The sequence below is a fragment of the Lissotriton helveticus genome, chromosome 12, assembly GCF_964261635.1.
Source record: "Lissotriton helveticus chromosome 12, aLisHel1.1, whole genome shotgun sequence".
Lineage (NCBI taxonomy): Eukaryota > Metazoa > Chordata > Amphibia > Caudata > Salamandridae > Lissotriton > Lissotriton helveticus.
In genome coordinates, this window is record NC_136073.1 from 632,231,524 (window position 1) to 632,252,933 (window position 21,410).

A 21,410-nucleotide genomic window follows, 5' to 3' on the forward strand; every position below is an offset into this window, starting at 1 on the left:
TGCCGCGGGCGCGGCTGCCCCGCCCAAGTTAGAGGGGGTGCATCCTTGACCGGCAATGATGTATTAGTGGCCCCAACGCTACTCTCAAGTTGCAGTGCCGCACATGGTGCCTGTACCATATCCCCCTTATCAGTCACCTTCCTTCCTCCCTCACCCTCGGAACACATTGCTCTATCACGTGATACCATACGAGGTGGGGGGGTGTTGACTAGTCTATCGATTATTGCACATTTCTTTAGTAATCCTTCTAGGCAGGTGTTTAATGTGTCCACAATGTCTTTCGCAATCCCAACGAGTAGTGGTTCAATCCTGGCAACAAAAAGTGCCTCTAATTGGTCCCCCAGGAGATTAATTGACAAATTTGATGGGCACACACTGATGGCATTGTTGTCCATTGATCTCCTGGTGGGTCGGGTAGTTGGCTGCTGGCTCGGCTTGGGCTGACTAGCTGGCGAAGTGGGGGTGGATACTTTAGCTGTAAGGCTTATGGAAGGAGGATTAACAATTGTCACAACGGGGTCTAGTGGTAACGGGGGATTGACATTAGGTGTGATATCACCCAGCTCCGTGGGGGTAGATGGAAAAGTGACTGGTGAGGGGGTGGCTGACAGACCCAGTTCATACTTCGCATTGGCAATCTCCTTCGTCAATGCTCCCACCGCCGAGGAAAGATAAGTCATGATAGATTTAGAGTGTCTTGGGACCTTGGCGTTCTTCCCACCCTCCTCCATATTTGTCGCTTTCTTGCGCTTACCCATTGTCAGCAGAAGATGTTATGGGGTGGCCCGTCCCGTCCCTTGTCGTCCCCTGACGGCCACAGACGGCCCGCCCTCTGCCCGGGCTCCGCAAGGCGCCGTCCGCGACGCGGAGGAAGCTGTCTGATTTTGAGCGCCTCCGGTCGCGCTGAACAGGAAGTGGGCGGTGTCCTCCCATGGCAGGCTGGGAGCTGTAGTCTCAACCCCGCTCCGCGGCCGAGCGTTGCCACCAGCTCGGCGGCGGGGGAAACCACAGCGTCAGGGACCCAGCGATGTTATGCAGCCCGGGAAGGTCCAATGGGGCAGGTAAGCTTTCAGACCCCCTCGCTGTGTGCCCACTCGGTTTTGGCAACGATTAAACTAGTCTCTGGCACACCGCACATGACGGCCCTCGGATGCCTCTGTGTATTTCCCTCCCTTGGAGACAGCGCGGGCATTGGTCTTCGGCAGCAATTAGTGTCCTAATTTCCGTACTTGGAGAAGCTATATACAAATGCTGGTTACTGGAGATGTACATACATCTCCTCATCCTGATTAAGTCCGAAGAGGGGTGAATGTTCTCAATGAAAGAATCCAGCGTGACTCACATTGTCGCAGTCTTTTTTCTCTGTTCCCGCCTCTCACATGTTTATTCACGCTTTCGATCCCATAGAATTTCAGATCTTTCCAATTGCTGTTATGTTTATCCTCCATATGTTTTGCAACCACATTGCTTCTCTCTTTGTTTGCGGTGGCTCTCACGTGTTCCAGAATTCGGAGTTTTGTTTCCTTTTTTGTGCTCCCCACATATTTTAGGGACAGGGACATTCAATAATGTACACTACATAAGATGTTTTGCAGTTTATAAGTTGTACTCATATTACCAGAGATGTTGAATGAACTTTGTGTTACTCAAAGAAGAATACCTAGGTCAGAGTGGAAGAAGAATAAAAGTAGGGATTACACTTAGACGAACATGGAGTATGCTTGGGAAAGTCTCAGGAAGATTGTACATAGTGTTAATAAAATTGAAACAAAAGGACTGTTTCAAAAAATTCAAGAATGTTTGCCTTTTGCACAGGTGGAGACCAACAGAGGACATTCTGTTGCTGCTATTTCTCTATCCACTTGGTCTGAATCTAAATAGTATGGAATCGAATAATAACGGTAGTAGACATAGGTACATGATAGTTGCAGCACATAAAAAATTAGAGATAGGATTAATAATTTTAATTGTCGGGTTGAGCGTGAGTACAACTCTGGGCCCGATTCCGATGTCGTTCGAAAGGCCTCCGAATTGGATTTGGCTTTCCCGGATCCGATTCGTAGCCCTGGTTTAAGACCAAATTATACACAGGTCCGAACGACCAAGTATGATGCGAAGATCACATACACGCCGACCAAATTGTTTCCGAGACCTGAACCTGTCCGTACGACCCGTTCGTAGGCGAATCGTGCTGCACTATGGAGCCGAATTCCGACCGAGCGAGTACAATGCATGATTCGGACAGCCGCTTCGCCTTGGACTAAACGAGACGAAACGGCTCTCAGAAGCATACTTTGGGGGGCTGTGTGGCTCCCCTTCACCCCGGGCCCTCCGAATTTGTCACGGGGTTGTGGACCCATGGGTCCCCCCCGATTCAGGCATCCACAGTGTGGCAGGCTCCATAGGGGGCCCGCCACAGGGTGTGCGTTTTTCCCCACCCACCCCTTTTCTGCTATGGGAGCCTGTGTACGCGTCTGTACACGGGCTCCCATAGAGTACAATGGAAGTCCGAGCAAACCAAGCCTGTAAGACTACGACAGCATCGTACTCACTCGTTCAGACTTCAGAGCATGTCTCGCTCAGAAAGCCCTCCGGATCTGAGTGTACGGATGGCTTTCCTAGAGAGATCGGAATCAGGCCCTAAGGCTAAAGCAGGAAAATATACAGTTGTACAGAAACCCAAACATAAACAAGATAAAGAATTATATTCACTAGAGGGGCAAAATTACATTTTGATTTGTTGAGAGGAGATTAATCATCTAACTCACACGCCAACTTCCTTTCATGAATATATACAAACTATAGAAGATAGAGATTGTTATGTTTACATGCAATAGTCTTCTTCAGGGGCTGAGGGTATTACCTACCATCACCTACCATTGCCGTATGACATCAAATGTAGCCTGCTATTGAGCATGTTCTATGGACAGGGACATTTCCAGTGCTATCATTCAAATTATGATCTACGTTTTTCAGAAGCCCCGCTGTTTAAACACCTGAACAAACATTTCTATGCTAAGAACGCAGAAGCAGGGAGCAACTATTTTGCACCAACTAAAACACTACATACAGCTTATGCACACCAATATAATTTGACCTACATCCTTACTGATATAGAAAATACATTTCTGGAAAAAGTAGAAGATCGATATAGAGCAGTAAAGGCAAAGACAGTCATAAGAATCAAGATTGCTCTTGGTCGCAAGAAGATGTGGAGCAACGGGCAGCAGGGAACATGGGAGCTTTGAAATCGGATTATCAACACCATGGGAAATTGTGCATACAAAATGGGAAAACACACAACATTATACCTGTTGGAGAAAAGTTCTGGAGTTTATTTTCTCTGTGAAAAGAATGCCTATTTTAAGTTGCCGGGTAAATGGTGTGGCACGTGCTACATAAGGGTAGATTTCCCAACTATTTATCATGTTGGGAATTTGGATCACCCTGTGTGGGAGGAAAGGTCCAGATCTAAATGAGGTGCTTCTGCTGGAGCTATCACATACTAAGTGTAGGGATGATATTGAATGACATCAAGATTAGAAAGCTATCTACTGTAGTTAATAGATTGTCTACTAATACTGCTGGGTCTTTGTTGCTTATAAATACTGAGATGATTGCTATCAGAGCTATGGTTTTGCAAAATTGGTTTGCATTAGCCACATTGCTTGCAAAACAGGGCAGAGTTTGATGGATGTTAAAGGTCCAGCAGTGTTGCACTTATGTCCCAGATATGTCAAGAAGTCCGTAAATGACCATGGTCTGAGAGATTTCTGGCTTGAGCCTTTATCTGGTCAGATTCTGCTGCACTTGGTAGCCGGTCCCAAACTGTTTTGCTCCAAAACATGAATTTAAGCATGAGGAATTTTTAGATCATATTAAACCATTGTTTTGAAGATGTTTGTACCTTAAGTCTAGATATGATGTCCTTCCAGTAGCTACTTTAAAATTTTCTGTTATTTTGTCAAAATTGTGCCTTGTATTCTGCCATTCAGAAGAATCGAAGGAACGTGTTGTTTTTCTATTCTGCCTATTTAATTCTAGAACCAGACTGATTGTTTCTCTCCGACAGTCATTAAGGGTATCTAATCATACCAACTCCTTAAGATTATGGAAAACCGACACTAATCTATTTGTAGTTTTTCTTTTAAACATTTTCATGCAGCATGGCTCATAAGATCTAAAATATTGAGCAAGGGTATTCGGTCCATTGGTTAGAAGATTTAAATTTGTTGATATAATCAGCTACACATTGATGCTTCTACTGTTTTTTTATGAATTGTATTGATTTTATCAGGACTATTATCAGATCTGACAAAGATTGATTGAATAGTTTTGTTTTTTCTATCTGCACTTCTTAGTCTGCAGCCCAACATGTCTTGAATGTGGCAGTGCCAAGAGCTTGTCAGGCAGGCAGATGAGGTGCTGATGGCACTGAAGATGATGCAGCTGGTCTTGAAGATAGTACAGGCTAGTAAATGGAGCAAGTTTGTTCCACCAAGGTTGGGATGATGTGGTCATATTTCTTTAGTTCCTTGATGAGGCGTTCTACAGCACGTAGGATCCCATTAAGGCAGTCAGTGTGGAACCTAAGAGGCTGTGGAGCAAAGAGTTGCCACCGTTCAGATGCAAGAGTAACAGGGTTTGAAGGTAATTTCTTGACTCCCTTTCTGGGAAGAATGGTTGAACACTTTTAGTAGAGAGCTGTATCAGGCACTGTTGGCTTTCCATTAGGGTGGGGTCGGTGTCCAATTGTAGTCCGAATGAATTGTCACTGGGTGAAAGTTAAGGTACAAGTCCATTCAAGTTCACATTGAGCCAGGTTTGCTTGTTCTTGGCTGGTCTTCCAGGTCTCCATAAGGTGCAGGCAGTGTTGAAGAGAGGGATTTCTTGAGCAGACTTATGCATACTGGTGGATTTGGATGCTGTTATCATGATTAGAGAAGCTAGTGAGCAGATGTTGGCAGCTGACGATGGCTTGAAGCCCAAAGACTTCATATGCAGCATGCCTCATATTTGTAGAAAAGAAATCCCACAAAAATGTGAACATTTATTGTGGGGAACCCAAACAGCTCCAAAACTGGCATATGCGCAGACACAAAAAACAGGAACTGACACTGGTGCTCACACAACATTTATAATGTAGATTCCTCACATCTGGTGGAATCACATGATGTTTATGACTAGGCTGGACACCGCTTGGCACTGGTGACTTGTAATGCATGAAACATTTTCTCATTATTCGTCTGGAACCTATGAAACCTGTACAATCTGCGGGAGCGTGTATCAGCCCCACTCCTTTCTTATCTGCAGCTTCTGTTATAAAATGGAGGGCTAACGGAGAAGTAAGAAGGAGAAAAAATTAGGGATAACCGACTAAAGATGAAAAAAATTCTTACCCCATCATCAGTGACACAAACACACAACAACCAGAACCCTAAGCATAAATGATTATATTTATTGTAAGTGGATTTCCACCAGGTAAAACCAAATGAAAATGCTTTTGCCAGGATCCACCATCTTCAGTAGCATACAGATATTCATGGAAAATTATTTCACAAAATGTGAGACGTTATGCACCCCATTCTGCAAGAGTACCCTCAAGTAGGACAAATACTTCAGGGGAAAAACAGGAAGAATATTTGGTAAGATGGACACATCAAGAAGGCAGGGATAGGCATTAGCAGATATATAGTAATCCTTTAAGGGAACTGGATTAAAGGTTACTTTATGCCCGTTTTGTTATGCTCCCAGCTTGGCCTTCGCTCTCATCATAAACAATGGTCTGGTTGCCGTTATTAGACAATAATCAAGAGGAAACGAGACTTGTCTGGAGTTAAAAGAGCTTTGATATTAAACACATAAGTCATAGGCGATTTCGGTTTTAGTCCTGGAGCTGGTAACTGACATGCTTAACTCATGGAAAGATCATAAGGAAGATAAGCTTGACTTGAACCCATTTTAAGACTATATAACTATATTGATAAGGAAGACTGTATTTTCAAAGGAAAGGTGTCCTGACACTACGTGATGCGAGTAAACGCACTTTCAGAAATCTAAACACTGTGTGTTGATTCACCACCGAGTAGGGCCCAGACCCAAGGGTAGGAGATAATGAAAAAGTCAGGAATCCTGTGATGTCTAGAAGAAGGAAACTCAAGCTGATTGATTTGTTTACCAAAGAAAGTGAAAGAAGCTGATCACTCATTTTCATATAAGGTGTCATTTTCTCTGCATTCACACTCTAGAGATCCTGAGAAGCCGAAAGATGGTGATTTCCTTCGCAGTAGTAACAAGTGAACTGTATATTATTTTAAGGTATTCAATCCCATTTCTGGATTTTACTAAACGGAGCACATTTTACATTCATAGTTCTCGTTACACCAAATTCACCTATAACACTATAAAAATAAACATTAATGAAAATAATCCATGTAAAATACCAGTGATTGCTGTGGATTTGCTAGAATGTGGGTGTACAGTGCCTTGAAACCGATAAAACACAGAGAAATGCAGATTTTAGTATTTCTCATTGATGGACTTGCAATGTGTATGTTGCAATAATGAGCAGCTGGGGAACACGCATTATCAGAGCCACTCAAATAAAGTTTGAAGTAAAACATTTCATTGACTGGATGATTCATGCCCCTCATGTACATTGACCGGTGGGAATATTTTCTTAGTGGTTAATACAACAGCTACGATCAGGATGCAGAATGATCACATTCCGATCTCATCCTGGGGACCTTCCTGACAGTGGGTCTATAACCAGTATTGAACCCCCCCCCTTCCCCGATCAAAATTGAGCTACTGTGATAAAAGACAATATCTACTCATACTTCTGTGGATCTTTCCTCTGCCCAGGCCTCTAACTTGATGAAGAAAACTAAAAGAGGTCTTTAGATCAATCACTGCAATGATGAGACATGAGCAGACCATTTAACGGACAACAAGCCAAGCAATCCGTGTGTTAAATGGACCTTGTATAAAATAATTTTCGTGGATTGTAAATAGCATGAAGCCGACCTACAGTTGCAATAGCAATCACATTGTTAGTTGTATAATTAGACATATTTAAACAGTCTTAAAAGGGTTTATTTTCACATCTAGTCCTGGGTCTCTAACAGCGAAATGGTTACTTACCTGCTAGTAGAGATAAACATCCAAAGAAACGCAAAAAAGCGGTTAACTGGAATGGGAAAAACAAGGTAGGCTCTATTATTACAGGTAGCTCAGTAATTGGAATAGGGGTTCAGAACACAAATGAGAAGGTGCCAGCCTCGAAATGGCATGCCAGAGGCATATGTATATTCAGTTCACATGTGTGCTGATTGGAAGAGAAATTCGTTTGAAGAAATACTTTCCAGTTTAACTACTCGAGCGATATAATAGATGAGAACCAGAGGGATAATAAGTATACGTTTGAAATGGAGAACATTCTTAAAATGTGTCTTACCTTTTTTGTCTCCAAAGTACAATGTCTGCTGCGCAGGGTTTGACCACTGCAGGGAGGAATTATCATGGTCTTCCACTGTACATTTCAGCGTCACCTTCCCACCCAGCACCACACTCTCGCCTGACGTCTCTGGCTGCTTTGCTGAAAGAAAAGCAAGTAACGAACATTTAAATCAAATACGTGGCATTAACATATGGGTTAATGTGCTATCCACAAAGCACGTATACACATACACCTGTTCTTTCTTCAGATTCGCGGCCATCAACTCACCTAATTGTAGACTCCGTCTGTTTTTGTATCGTGGTTAATCTGCATAGTAAAGTAGCTTGCAGAAAATTAACCGGATTTGCTCAAAGGCGATAATACTTTAGAAAAGTACAGCTACTATCTTACCGAGAGCTCTCCCAGGACGTAATTACGAGCTTCCTGGATTTCTGGCCCTTAACTCTCTTTGGAACTGAAGGGAACCTGGTAATGAAGTCTACAGTGTAGTAATTCTCAGGCTCATTAAGTCAATTTAAAAAGTTCGCGCTGAATCCGGCGATGGCAACTTTTCTCCTGTATACATGTGATTAAAATTAAATCATGCATAAAGAACACTTATAGTAGTAGTCAGTCAAGCTGTATTCGGTTTTAATAAATCATAAAAGTACATAATACAGAAATTCATATATAAAAACATTACAACAGAAAATCTTGACAATAAAAATGTTAAATTAACAACCCCCACTTTCATTTTAAGTCAAACCAGACATGGTAAGACACCTACCCCATTAACCATATTTCTTTCTAATTACAATTGATCCTTTTTTTATAGTCAATTTTTTTTTTTTTTTTTTTAGAAACAAAGAAAGATTAGTAATGGCAGCCCAGTATACAGGTTTGCATGTAAGACATAATGAGGGGGTCAGCATTGAAGTCATACAGTATGCACAGCAATCAAGCACTTTACATGGCAAAAGTAAGCAGTCTGTCAGGAGCAAGAGTCCATCCCCTCGGACCCCACTATACCCATTTGATCTGTCCATTTACCCCAAACTCTCTTGTACTTTGTGGGGGGGTTAGGTTGCATCCAGGCCGTGGTAATATCTCGTTTGGACACCATGATGGCCGTCCGCAGGAATAGTTTGCCTGCTCGAGGCCCGTCCAGACCATCCAGTGACCGGTAGTAGTCAAGGCCCCTTGTACCAGCTAGCCACCTTGTCAAACAGGGACTATATATTCTTAGTAGCCCGGTTTCATAAAAAGGACACTTATGTTGTCCATGTTCGCATCTTGACACACAATGAGCCTAGGTCAAGGAGGTGGCTAGCTGGTACGAGGGGCCTTGGCTACTACCGGTCACAGTGTGTTCACAATAAGGGTCCAGAAAAGGTGGACAAAGTCCTCGGGCCCTGAAGAAATTGCCACTACTGTGCCCATACCCAGGGGTGGCTCCTCCATTCTGGGGCCGACCAAATGAGTCATGCGCACTCTCCCTTTTCTCCATGTAGGTTGTATGCAGCCTACATGGAAAAAATGGCCTCCGCATAGACGCCTGGCTGGTCGGCATCTCCATAAATAACAACGTTGCAGTTGCAGCGTTGTAATTGGCTTAGGGGAGGAGAGGGAGCCTGCCTGCTTCCTGGTCCGCGGGTCCCGGGCACAATCTCCCCACCCGCGAGTTATGCCAGCCGCGACTGCCCAAACTTCATCTGTAACCATTCTTGGTTTTTGATAATATATTGTTCTCTGAAGCCCAATCTCTAAAAATCTAAAAGAACCCTCCCCAATATCTTTACCATTGAATCAATTAATGATATGGACCTATAACACCCTGGGTTATTTGTATCCCCTTTTTTAAAGACGGAAACCACTATTGCCTCTTTCCAAGACGTCTGAAGGGGGCCAACAATGGCTGCTTTTATTATATTTGATATGAGAGGCAGCCATTTATAGTAGAAAATGTAATAATTATTTTGTTTGAACGCATTATATGCATGTCAAATTTCCTCAAAGAAAGATACAGTGTACAGTTGAAGCAGAGATTTTAGGTGGCAAATACATGACTAGTGTATGCACAACATGGGCCCCTCTGCCTGCTGTGCGAACCCGGCAGAACAAATGCACCTGCTAGTCTGCATCAAGCTTCTGCTAATATAGGCCAGGGCAAAAAACATGGCAAGTATGTGAAATGAACTAGAAATGCACAAGAAGCCACAAACCCTAGCCATAATTGTGGAGATTGCAACGCCATAATTAAAGGGAGTGAAATATCACAACCCACAAGGGGTAGCTAAAATGCCTGGGCGGACTGGTGTATGTCGGCAAAACAGCAAGAAAAGTCTAAACACGAGTAATCGAACACAAAAGCAACATAAGACTCAAGAATATAAAATCTACAGTTGCCGTACACAGCTGCGATTTTGTATCCTAGAAAAAGTGCCATTACTTCCTGGATGAGATAATGCGCAGCATTTACTAAGAAGAGAAACTTTTTGGATAAACTATTTATCTGTCCTACATCCAAAAGGACTGAATGAATGTTTAGACATTAGCTGCTTTTTGTAAACGCGTTCTACCAAGCCACATTCAGTTATTTGACTTCAGTTGCATCTCGTGTTCTTCACTTATATCCTGTTCAAAACCCGTAATTGTCACATGGAACACACATGAAGTGCTCATTCCTCACAAGTTCACCTTGATGCCACATTGCTAGTGCACAATGTTTTTATTCACGTGGATGTAAGAAATATTGTTCTTGCAACCATATTCTTATTGTGTGATTTAGCCATATGTTTCGTATGTTAAAGCACCAGTGCCCTAGTTTCAGCCAGTATTGTAATAGACACGCAACAGCTAGAACAATGTACAGTGGATAGATAAAGATACTATAGGATTTATAGTGGGTCACAATTCAACTTGGTGTTTTTCATTACATTTTTTCCACATCTCGCGCTGACTGGATTTACATTGAATCACACTTCACTTCATTATTTGTTTCACAATGTTTTCACAACTTTATCCCAGAGTCTCAAAGATCAAAAAACTGGGGGATAACACTAACGCCTTACATAAAACGAAGATACCCGGAATTATTAATTCCTGTAGCTACAGAGGGAGCACAGGCTTCTGCAGTCAGGCCCGGAACATCGGTACTTAGAGGCGCAGTAAGGACAAGTGGAGTAAGAAATCTGCATCATCACAGTACTATCAGAAGTACCAAAAATGGGGCATCATCTCCAACAAGACTAAATGACGTAAGATGGATCGCCAGAACAATAAACGCCCATGCAAATTGACAAACAGGCTCACGCTTAAGATCGATTGAGGATAATCACTTAGGAATATGCTCATGGAATGTCAAAGGTCTGGCCTCCAAAATGACTGATCCAGACTTTATCAGCTATATAAGGTCGTTTGATATTTTGGCACTGCAAGAAACATGGCAAGCAGACCCCTCCCCCACCTTCACGGATTCCTGTTTTTTTTACTGCTGCAACAAGGAAGGCGACATACGGCCATCTTCAAGGTGGTTTAGCAACCTATTTTTCAGCCACAAGCGCCCATGTGGTCAAAGAAGTTCCTCTGATTCAATCGCAGTTAACCTCTACACCTCGGAATTAGAAACAGGCACTGGGGGAACTAATCTCACCTTGATCAATGCCTATGTCCATCCAAAAAGCAAATCAAAGGCAGCTAAAGAAATATGTAAGTTTTTGGAGGATTGCATACAGGAATTACCATCAACAGATCTTATCATCACCGGGGACTTTTATCTCAATCTTATGGGAATCTTGTCAGATGACGAGAACCTAACTCAAAATTCAGCCTGGGACTTACCACTCCAAGGGAAATAGCAAATATTGAAACAGAGTAAACTGGATAAGCAGATATTACAGGACCTCGAACGCTTTAACATTAGAGCATTAAATGGAAGATTTACTGGAGACAACCCCCAGCTACTACTTTCCATTCAACTAGAATCAATATAACCCTGGATTATACTTGTATCTCATTATCCTTATTTTAACAAATGGTTTCATTTCATATAGGGAAAAAAGTGATCATTGCCCCCAAGAAACTGTTCTTAATAACATCAAGCTAAATTCGAATTATCCTCGGTGCCTAAAGAGTCAGTCCATACAATCAACTATAAAAGGATCAAATACTCAGTAGCAACCGATGGAAGTAAACTAGAAAAGGCGCTATATAAAACTTCATAAATAAAATACACAGCATTTCCACTCGAGAACTGTCTGTAGTGAGATTAAAATGGGAGCATTTTACTTCAAATATGGCAACCTACTCTACAAGACCCAAGCAACAGGTGCAATTGGGCTGCAGCAGCATGAAACATTTCACACAACAGCATAAAGAGATCAAGTGTCTAAAAAATCAATTTATCATATGATGAGACAAATACGGCAGAATCCTATGGATATTGTAAAACATGACCAGTGACGGAAATCGAAGGCATTGCTGAAAAAACAAAATGGGAAGCCAACAGATTTGTGGAGGAAAACATATGAGCAAAACTACATGCGGATTCCAAACAGGGTGTTGGTGCAAGATTCTGGAGAACCATGAACCAATATTTAAGACCTAAGCATGAGGGAGTTTTCTCTAATATCACCGAAGAAGTCTGGGCATGCCACCTTAGAAGTAATTTTAATCAGGATAACGACTCTTACTTGGACACAGAAACTGCTAATGTGAACGAAAATTCTGTCAACATAAAATCACTGACATTGCATAGGGACACAGGTAATCCAGAAGGCCCTGCACCAACCACAAATAAAGGAAAGTCAAGTTTACAAGAAATTATCAGGCACCAAATTAAAAAGGGAAGAAAAGGGGGGGTGCCAGGTCCGAATGGAATTCCGCCCATCCTTTATAAACAAAAGGAAAAAGAATGGGCTGTAGTGCTCAAGCCATTATTTTTGGAAATAAGGCACTTTAATATATTGCCCAGCTCTTGGAAGGGCTCAATCATCTCTCCCATTTTTAAATCTGGGGACAAGTCTCTTCCTCAAAATTATCGTTTAGTTGCCCTTATGGATAACAAGGCAAAATATTTTGCAGGAATACTTTTAGAAGAACGCAGGAATGGGCCACAGAGAAATCCTTAACTCCAGTAAACCAGACCGGGTTCGCCAAGTCGGTGGGGACAACCTCCAACATCTTAACAATGGGCATGCTAATAGACAAGGCTGAAACAACTAAAATGCTGATTGACTTTTGTTTTAAAGATTATAAGGCTGCATCCGACCATAATAACCGGAACATCTTATGGTCCAAATAAAAGAGATGGGGGATACCAAGACCACTGTTAGACCTGCTGATCAACCTGCACACGGAGACGTGGATCCAGATAAAGTTGGGTGATAGTACATTCCTGTCAAGACAAATAACAACCAATAAGGGTTTTAAACAGGGCTGTGTTTTAGCTCCCACACTATTCAACTTGTTTTTGGGGGACCAAATCCCGATCCTCAATAGTTGTAACTCCCATGCTCTAAAATGAGGAGGGTTATTATTACCGTGTCTTCTCTATGCGGACGACATAGTCCTAATCAGCCATACAAAAGTTGGGCTACAACATCTAGTGAAAGCAACACAGCGATACTCGTATATAAATGAACTGGCAATAAACTTGAAGAAAACACAGACAATGACAATCAGTAAGAAAAGGAATAAGTCACGCACCTGGTTTTGGAATAATGTTCGTATTGAGGATACGACAGTATATAAGTATCTAGGTGTAAAAATTGATAACAGTAGCCAGTTTACTGTTCAGAAAATGAGCATCAGAGGCAAAGGCGTTGCCACAGCAACTGCTCTAAAAGCATTAAACAGTAAACTTACCGGCCCGTCTTTCCTGCCTCTGACACAAGTGATACGAGCTAAACTGTTGCCAACAATAACTTACGGGAGTGAAGTACTGAGAGGTAGAGATGCCAAGATCCTGGACAACACAGTTACAGCTGTATATAGGATTATTTTTAGCTTGCCTAAACAAACCTCACCGGCTCAAATTAGGCTTGAGTTTGGCATCCAGAAACCGCTCCTGGTAAGACAGGGGGCATACATAACTGTATGGGACAAAACACGCAAAACCAAACAAGGAACCTTAAATGACTATTTATGGAAGGAATTAGCACAACACCCAACCTCACCAGCCGTGAAGTACCTTAAAAGGAGCCTGTCGAATCTTGGCTTACATCAGCTTTGGGACACTCCCACAAGCCATACTAGGCTTAAAAGATTGGTCAGGAAAACCGTTAAACATCTCTCATGGGTTGAAAACAAGGCATCACTTGCAAAAAGGTCACACGGCTGGATGATCCAGAACACTTATTCTACACAGGCACCGCAGAGCTACCTTGATTTGGGCTACTCAAAAATAGTCAAAATGAAATTTTTAAAGTACAGGCTGGGTTTGTTACCCTGTATTTGGCACCTTCCACACTGGTTAAAGGATAAGGCAGGCTCCCTCTGTCGCTTATGTGGCACGGTGCCTGAGAACATGCCGCATTTGCTGTGTTTATGTGACAAATTGCTGGAAGAACGAAAGAATCTGCTAAAATACAATTTTAACCGACGTGGAATTCGCTCACGAAGACAGGCAGTTCTTGCCTGCTTTGCACCCCACGATCCTCAGCTGAATTGTAGTCTTTTGAGGTTCATGAAGGCAGTGGAAAAGAAAATGCCAAGACTTGAATCTTAACTGTCGTTCAGATATTCTTCGCATCCCACGACTCAGCTGAACTGTAGTCTTGTGAAGTTCATGAAGGTAGTGGAAAAGAAAATGTTAAGACTGGTTTCGTAATTGTCTTTTAGATCATTTTCATACCACACGGTTCTCAGTTGAACTGTAGTCTTGTGAAGTTCATGAAGGTAGAGGAAAAGAAACTGCCAAGACTTGATTCTTAATTGTCTTTTAAATAATTTTATGATAAAACATATCTATTTTTGGTCATTTAAAAATTGAGTTCTTATTATTTAATTGGAAAGGAAAAATAGTGTGTGCTGATAAATTGTTTGTATATAGATGGAATTTAAAGGTTGTAGAGATATATTGTTTTTTACATTTAGACGTAAATTTTAAAGCTTGTATTGCAATGGTTTTAATTAACTATGCAAATAAACTATTACTTACTTACATATGACCAACACCTATGCCTTTAAATCCTTGCTACATCTAGAGTAATGTGACCTGACAATTGGAGTATCACAGGATCGTGGTCACTCGCATGTTTCGAGCTAACAAGCACGTCAATCATCCCTTCCCATAGCGGTAAATCCCAAAGTATGTAGACTAAATTACTTCCATAGGATCCTCTTTCAAAAGTAGCAGTTCAATCTTTTTCTGATGGGAAGCGGCCATAGCATGTGCGTAATATATAGCTTAGGGAGATATCAATAAGTTGTAGGGCTGACCTGGTAAAGTGGATGTTATACGGACCGCTCACCTGGCTAACACCCTGGTATTCATCCTCTTCTTCCATACCTCATTAAACAATCCTCACGGTTCAAAGAGCGTCTTTAAATCCCCACCTTCTAACCGCTTCGCTGCAGCGCGAATTCCGCCACTGTGCTGGGACATTCCAATCCTGGGCGTGGCTCGGACGGCCCCCGGCCGTCGTGCGAACATGCCCACCGTGACTCATGACGGCCAGGGGCAGTCATGAGCACAGAAGAGGTAAAACAGACATTTGTTACTATACTAGGATAGGAGGCTATCAAGCAGTTTCAAAGTACTTGAATGCATGGACTTATTAATACATCTATTCTGTAGGTTTACTAAAATATTAGACTGGCGTTTAAATAAAAAATTACTTGAAATACCAAAAGATCTGGTGAACTTGCTGGAATTTGCTTCAAGTCACATAAAAGGGAGGCTATGCGGGTAGTCAAGGAATCATTAGAGCTAGCAACCATGGAGCAGTTACTCAAAATGGACAAAAATAATGACTTGGTTTTTTGGCACTTAGTTTCACAAGGGGGGGCAAGATGGGATGCAACAAACCAGAGACACATTTTAGCTAGGGAGTGGGCGGCTCATTTTGGAGCGCTCTACTAAGCAGAGACTTTCAACACCCCTTCTACTCCCAAATTGATGTGCCTGCTTGCAATAGAAGCAGCGCTAATGGATATGGATTTAGATGTCACTTTCCAAACGTTTCTAATGGAGCTGATGATTTTTTCCTTGTATCAGAGTTACTTTAAGTACAACGGAACATGGTACCAACAACTGGTGGGCACGGCTATGGGCAATTCAGCAGCCCCAGTATATGCGAATCTATTCATGAAATTTTATGAAGAAAAGCACATACTCTCTCAAACCAAATGGCAAGAAAACCTAAAACTTTTCATCCGATATATTGATGACATTTTCATCATTTGGAAGAGTTCAAAGGAAGATCTAGAAACAGCTCTCATAGAATTCAACAATATCGATGAAAGAATTCAATTAACTTGGGAAATGTCAGAATCAACCATTACATTCCTAGACGTCAGAGTGAATCGCACTACCACAGGACTTGAAACCGAGCTCTACACTAAAAGCACAGACAGAAACAATATGTTACACTACTCCAGCTTTCACGAACATAGCCTTAAAAAACATCTACCATTTTCCCAAATGGCAAGAATAAAAAGGATAACTTCCATACCGAGCATAATGGAACAAAAAACTTTGGAAATGGGCATTAAGTTTAAACAAAGAGGGTATCCAACACAAATCATAGAGGAATCAAAATTGAAAGTTAACCAAATACAGAGAGATACACTACTACAACCAAGCACCAAAAAGGAACAAGCTAGGATAGTAGCAGTATCAAAATATTCAACATCAAGTGACAAATTCAAGAAAATTATACGCAAACACTGGAGAATGCTAACAGTGGTACCAGATTTTAACAACTGTTTTAAAGACCCTCCGCTATTCGCCTATACCAGAGCAAGAAATTTGGGAGAAATGATCAAACCTCAGGTTATAACCACCGAAATATACAAAGGCACAAAACCATGTCTTAACTGTGGTCATTGTAACAACGTACATAAAGGAAACAAAATAAATCATCCAATGAAAGGCCACAGCATTAAACTAAAGGTGAATGGGACATGCAATACATCCAATGTGATATATGCCTTGAAGTGCCCCTGCGGGAGGTTATATATCGGTAAGACTGAGCGTCGGATAAAAGTGAGAATCACAGAACATAAGTCCAACATTCGATTGAATAACATCAAATCATCGGTAGCAGCACATTAATGAAGCAAAACATAGCATTGCCCAACTAAAATTTCTAATTTTGGAAATTATAAAGAAAATTGAAGGTAGAGACAATTCCAAACATCTTTTACAAAGAGAGAACTTTTGGATATACAGACTTTGTACACAGAAACCAAATGGACTCAATGACCACATTGAATTTGGATGTTATCTATAAATTGCCCTGTACGTGCCACATGGTACAACTGTGTTAGCAGCAGATGACTATGTAATATCTCATGGTTAGAAAAAACCCAGTTTGTAGTTAACCACTCTCGATAGCTCAAAGAGTACATACACTGACAACTAGCACACCAACACCTAGGTTCGAATCCACCCCATCCACATTCATGTCATATTTTGATTTCTGCTACTTTATTATTTCTTTCGCATCTCTCTCTTTTCCAATTATCGAATTTCTCTTAGAGTTGTTACACATCCATGCACGCATGATACAAACATTAGTGCATAAGAAACCGGAGAGCCTATACTCTCACAAACGCACCACGAAGACGATAGTCTGTCTTCAGCTATCGTAGATCACATGACCACTACCCGGTTGAATACAAATAACTCTAATGGCGCGCATCCGCCCGAGTGGCGTTTTTCGAGCAAACAAACCAACGGAAGCGAATCAAGCGCATCCAACACGCAAATCAGGTTAGTTAAAGTTATCCATTGAGGAGCGCCTATACGCTAGACACTAAATAGCACAGAGTTACATTTTCGATGTTTTTCTTCTTTTTTACCCTAGCGCGGAAACACCGCACGAAACACATCAGGCATGTAAGTCACAACCATTTTATTTACTTTTCATAATGCTCGTGTCTGGACCGTGCAACAAGTTGCTTAAATTGAACCTCGATTTCCAAAAACTAAGCATCGTTGTTGTTCATATGAACCAAGGTTTTGATACAATAGAGTATCTTTGGCTATCACAACAGATTGAGACACAAGTGTTGAAGGTATTTATATAGACCACGAGTGTTAACAAGTCATGTTATTATTTTTCCAGCTATGTTATTCCCTGATGATGGGCTACTCTAAAGCCCGAAATGCATTGGATATGGATATGATAATCAGACAATGATGCCATATTGATGTACGAATGAAATGACCAAAAACGAAAATTCAATTTGATTTGAAGAATATATATGAATAAATTTATGTTGAACAATTCATGAACTTTGTGGGAAATCCTTTCTACAAGGAGAAAGGGCGAGTTCTCTCAGGGATGGTCCCAGTGGCTCACTGGAACCACGTAGTTCAATGTTATGACAAGGCGTATTAGGGGTCAAGACGCCACCTGAGTTGAACCGATCAAAAAATTAACTAACAAGAGAATATATCAGCTGTGCATCCATCCAACCAGACTTTCCTGCTTACAATAACACCATCTACAATAAGCACAATCCTATTCTCTCTGTGGCCGATACTGTAGCATCCCGTGGGACCCAGAAAATAGGGAAGGCCCCTGGCTTAGATAAGATACTACTCAATCTTTATCTCTCCAACCCCAACATATGGGTACCATTCATAAGCGCCCTATGCAATGTGGTTTTGAAGTGAGGCCCAATTCCAGAATCATGGAAGGGCGCGGAAATTGTGCCCATATTTAAAAGGGGACCCCACAATGAGCAAGACAACGATCGCCCAAATAGTTTTATCAATAATTTGCCAAAAATACTTTGCAAACAGATATTAAACAAACTCAAACTGTGGATGTCGGAAAATTGCATATAAAGCCAACTTCATCTGATTTTAGACCTAAAATAAGTACAATAGATCAGACCTTTCTTTTCCAACAGATTAGTGTAGTGTTGTATGAGTTTTTATGGCAAACCCTTTTGGTTCCCATTGGCCTCTTTAAAGCTGTGACGGAGGTGTTAGAGCAGAATGCAATGACAGCTTGGTTTAAAATGTTGAGGTTGTAGTTATATGCGGAAGAATAAAGACATGTAATATTATGCTCCATGTGTGGCGAAGTTATTGCCAGGTACCCTGGCTGGGGTGGATGCTACAATTGGTGATAAGACAGGGGATAAGTAACCCGAAGAATGACCATGCTCTCCCAGAGTTTGCAATGGTTCGGGTAGATTTCTCGTGCGTGCCACGTGTGTCACTGTCGAAGTACGGAATCAACGCTTTATGTATGTAGAGTCAAAGTGTAGCCTGAACCACTGTGAAGCAGTTGAAGATTACGAAAATAGTGCAAAGAATCTACACGAAGTCGGTTGAGAACCTGTTGATAAGGCCATACATGAAGGTTCCACACTGCCATGTAAGGTAGACTATTACACTGAGTGATACTGCGAAAGGCAATTATATACATAAAAGAAGTGCTAAAGACTGCTGTACTCAAACACTGAGAAAGTACGCAAAAGCGCTGGCTGGCAAATTAAGTAAGAAAAAGGCATATGGTTGTTGCACTTACCAAAGCCTTGATAAGAGGCGCTATACGACCTTAGCCAAGGAGACCCAGGAAGAAGTACGAGGGTTGTGCTGACTGAGCAGTTCGACACTTGAAGCAGTCCACCACCAAAGCTGCCAGGTAACGGCTCATAATTCCATAGGTCTCCAGAAACTGAAGGGCTCCGATGGAGATCAAGGAGGTCAGTGTCCAGGGGATTGTCCAGGACGTTGAAGCTGTTCAATTGCCAGGCTTCAGAATGGGATGGATGACACTGGCTCTAATGGACAGCAAAATGTAGTGGAAAGAAATCCACCCTAAACGTCAGCTATTTCCATAACTAGTCACCATGCTGCCGCCCTCTTGAAACCACTACCACCATTGGACACAGCCAAAAAGCAAAATACTGGTGATAGATGGACAGCTTTTTTAAACCATTTAATGATTTCATTAATGCACTTGAAGAGACTGATAACCAAAAGATTATCAAGTATCTTGCTAGTGATGGTGTGAAAGAACTCAAAGAAAATGCAGCGACCTGATGAAGAAATCACATAACGTCCGATTAAAGAAACGTTAAATCTCAAGTTTAATCCAGTACCAAATGTTGATTATGAAGGAAATATTTTCAGTCAAGAACAACAAAGAGTTGGTGAGACCATTGATTACCTTGTGTCAAACAGTAAAAGGTCAATAAATTCAATGATGAAGAAGCTATGCATCTTGGAGTTATAGATGGATGCTTGTCAGATACACTTAGTCGATGAATGCTGAGACACTCAGTCTGGAGTGACTGTTGATGGCTGCCAGAGCTAAAGAGCGTGCTGAAAGACAAAATAATGTCATAGAGGCCGCAGGTGCTCCAAGTGAGTCAGCATGAGCGTAAAAAGTAAGCCAAAGCAAAAGACGGAAGGACACAAAGTGATGTCTACACTTAAAAAGAAGTAATGTTTCAGATGTGGATTTTCGTTTCAATACAAAGGCAAATGTCCTGCCATATGACAGATGTAAAGACTGTGGGAAGGAGAACCATTTTGTAACCGATTGGAAAGCGAAGGAAAAATTAAGTGTCAAGGCGCAAAGACAAAATGGCCGTTAGAACCTTCCAGAAACAATGTTGGACGCACGCCCACAAGGTCAAGTGGCGACATCAGTTGAGGCAAATCGACACGGAACAAAGCTGATTATCATCTAAATTATAGGCAAACTGTTCCTCTGCCTCAATTTTGAGTGAAAGTTAGGAAGATGGTTGTGCCATGATGGTGTTTACCTTAGAGAAACATGCGCATGCTGGACTGGCCTCATGTGTGAAAATATGTCAGTCACATAGAAATCAACATGATAAAGCACTAAAGTCATAAACGTGAAAAGATTACATTTAAAAGAAAATAATGTTTGATACCTTTTATCATTGACAGTGGCGCCTCAATAAATTTGCCAGAAGAAACATAGTGAACTGCCTCCATTACCGTGACTCATGCCATCAAAAATAAAACTGTATACATAGGCTGCATAAACTCCCATAAAAAGGCAAGGTTTGCCTGGGCGACAATTAAATCCAAGAAAACAAAACAAGATATGGAACTGAATAGAAATCGAAATAAATGGGCATAATGGTCTAAAAGGAGATTAGTAATCATCAAATGCTGAAGTTTCATTAATGCGATGACCTATCTGTCACATTTGAACATTGTGATATAACCCTAATTAGTTGCATACAACAGTGTTGTCCTGCTTTAATGTAAAGCTAGTTGTCTATAATTCTAAGCAATCATTCATTTATATGTATACAATATTTCATCTATAAGTAAAATGTAACTGTTGAAAGAAAAATGCAAATAAAGAAACTTAAACAAAATATTGAAACACAAGAAAACGACGGTGCAAGCACCCATCCATGTGCTTCAAGATACAGCATCAAGTGCCTTTCTGCTCCGTTTCAGCACAGCTGCTGATATGGGTCTGATTTCCGTGAATTACAATATGAAGCTCATCACAACATAGTTAGTCAATTCCCTTCATTGTTCCATGGGTTAGGAAAACTTAAGACTATGAAAGTGAAATTTCATTTTAATGAAGATGTTCGTCTTGTTGCTCAGAGATTAACGGATTGCTTTCCGCTTACAAGAAGCTGTTGAAAAAGAACTAGAATTGTTACTAAAGCAGGACATTGAGGGTTCTATTGGTCTGAATCCATGGGTTACTTCCATAGTGGTAGTGCCTAAAAAGGACGGTGAAGGAGCTTTACGCATATGTGTTGACATGCGTTAGACAAACAAGGCAAT

The 21,410-nt window shown here is 41.4% G+C and overlaps 1 protein-coding gene across 6 annotated transcripts in view; it reads right to left on the minus strand.

The window, feature by feature from the left end:
• Nucleotides 1-21,410, minus strand: part of CADM3 (cell adhesion molecule 3) — an 811,765-nt gene that overhangs the window by 664,659 nt on the left and 125,696 nt on the right. For all 6 annotated transcript variants that reach the window (XM_078670695.1, XM_078670694.1, XM_078670697.1 and 3 more), the window contains exon 2: nt 7,457-7,597. In XM_078670695.1, coding sequence (XP_078526821.1) covers nt 7,457-7,597 — 141 coding nt within the window. The remainder of the gene's footprint in view (nt 1-7,456; nt 7,598-21,410) is intronic.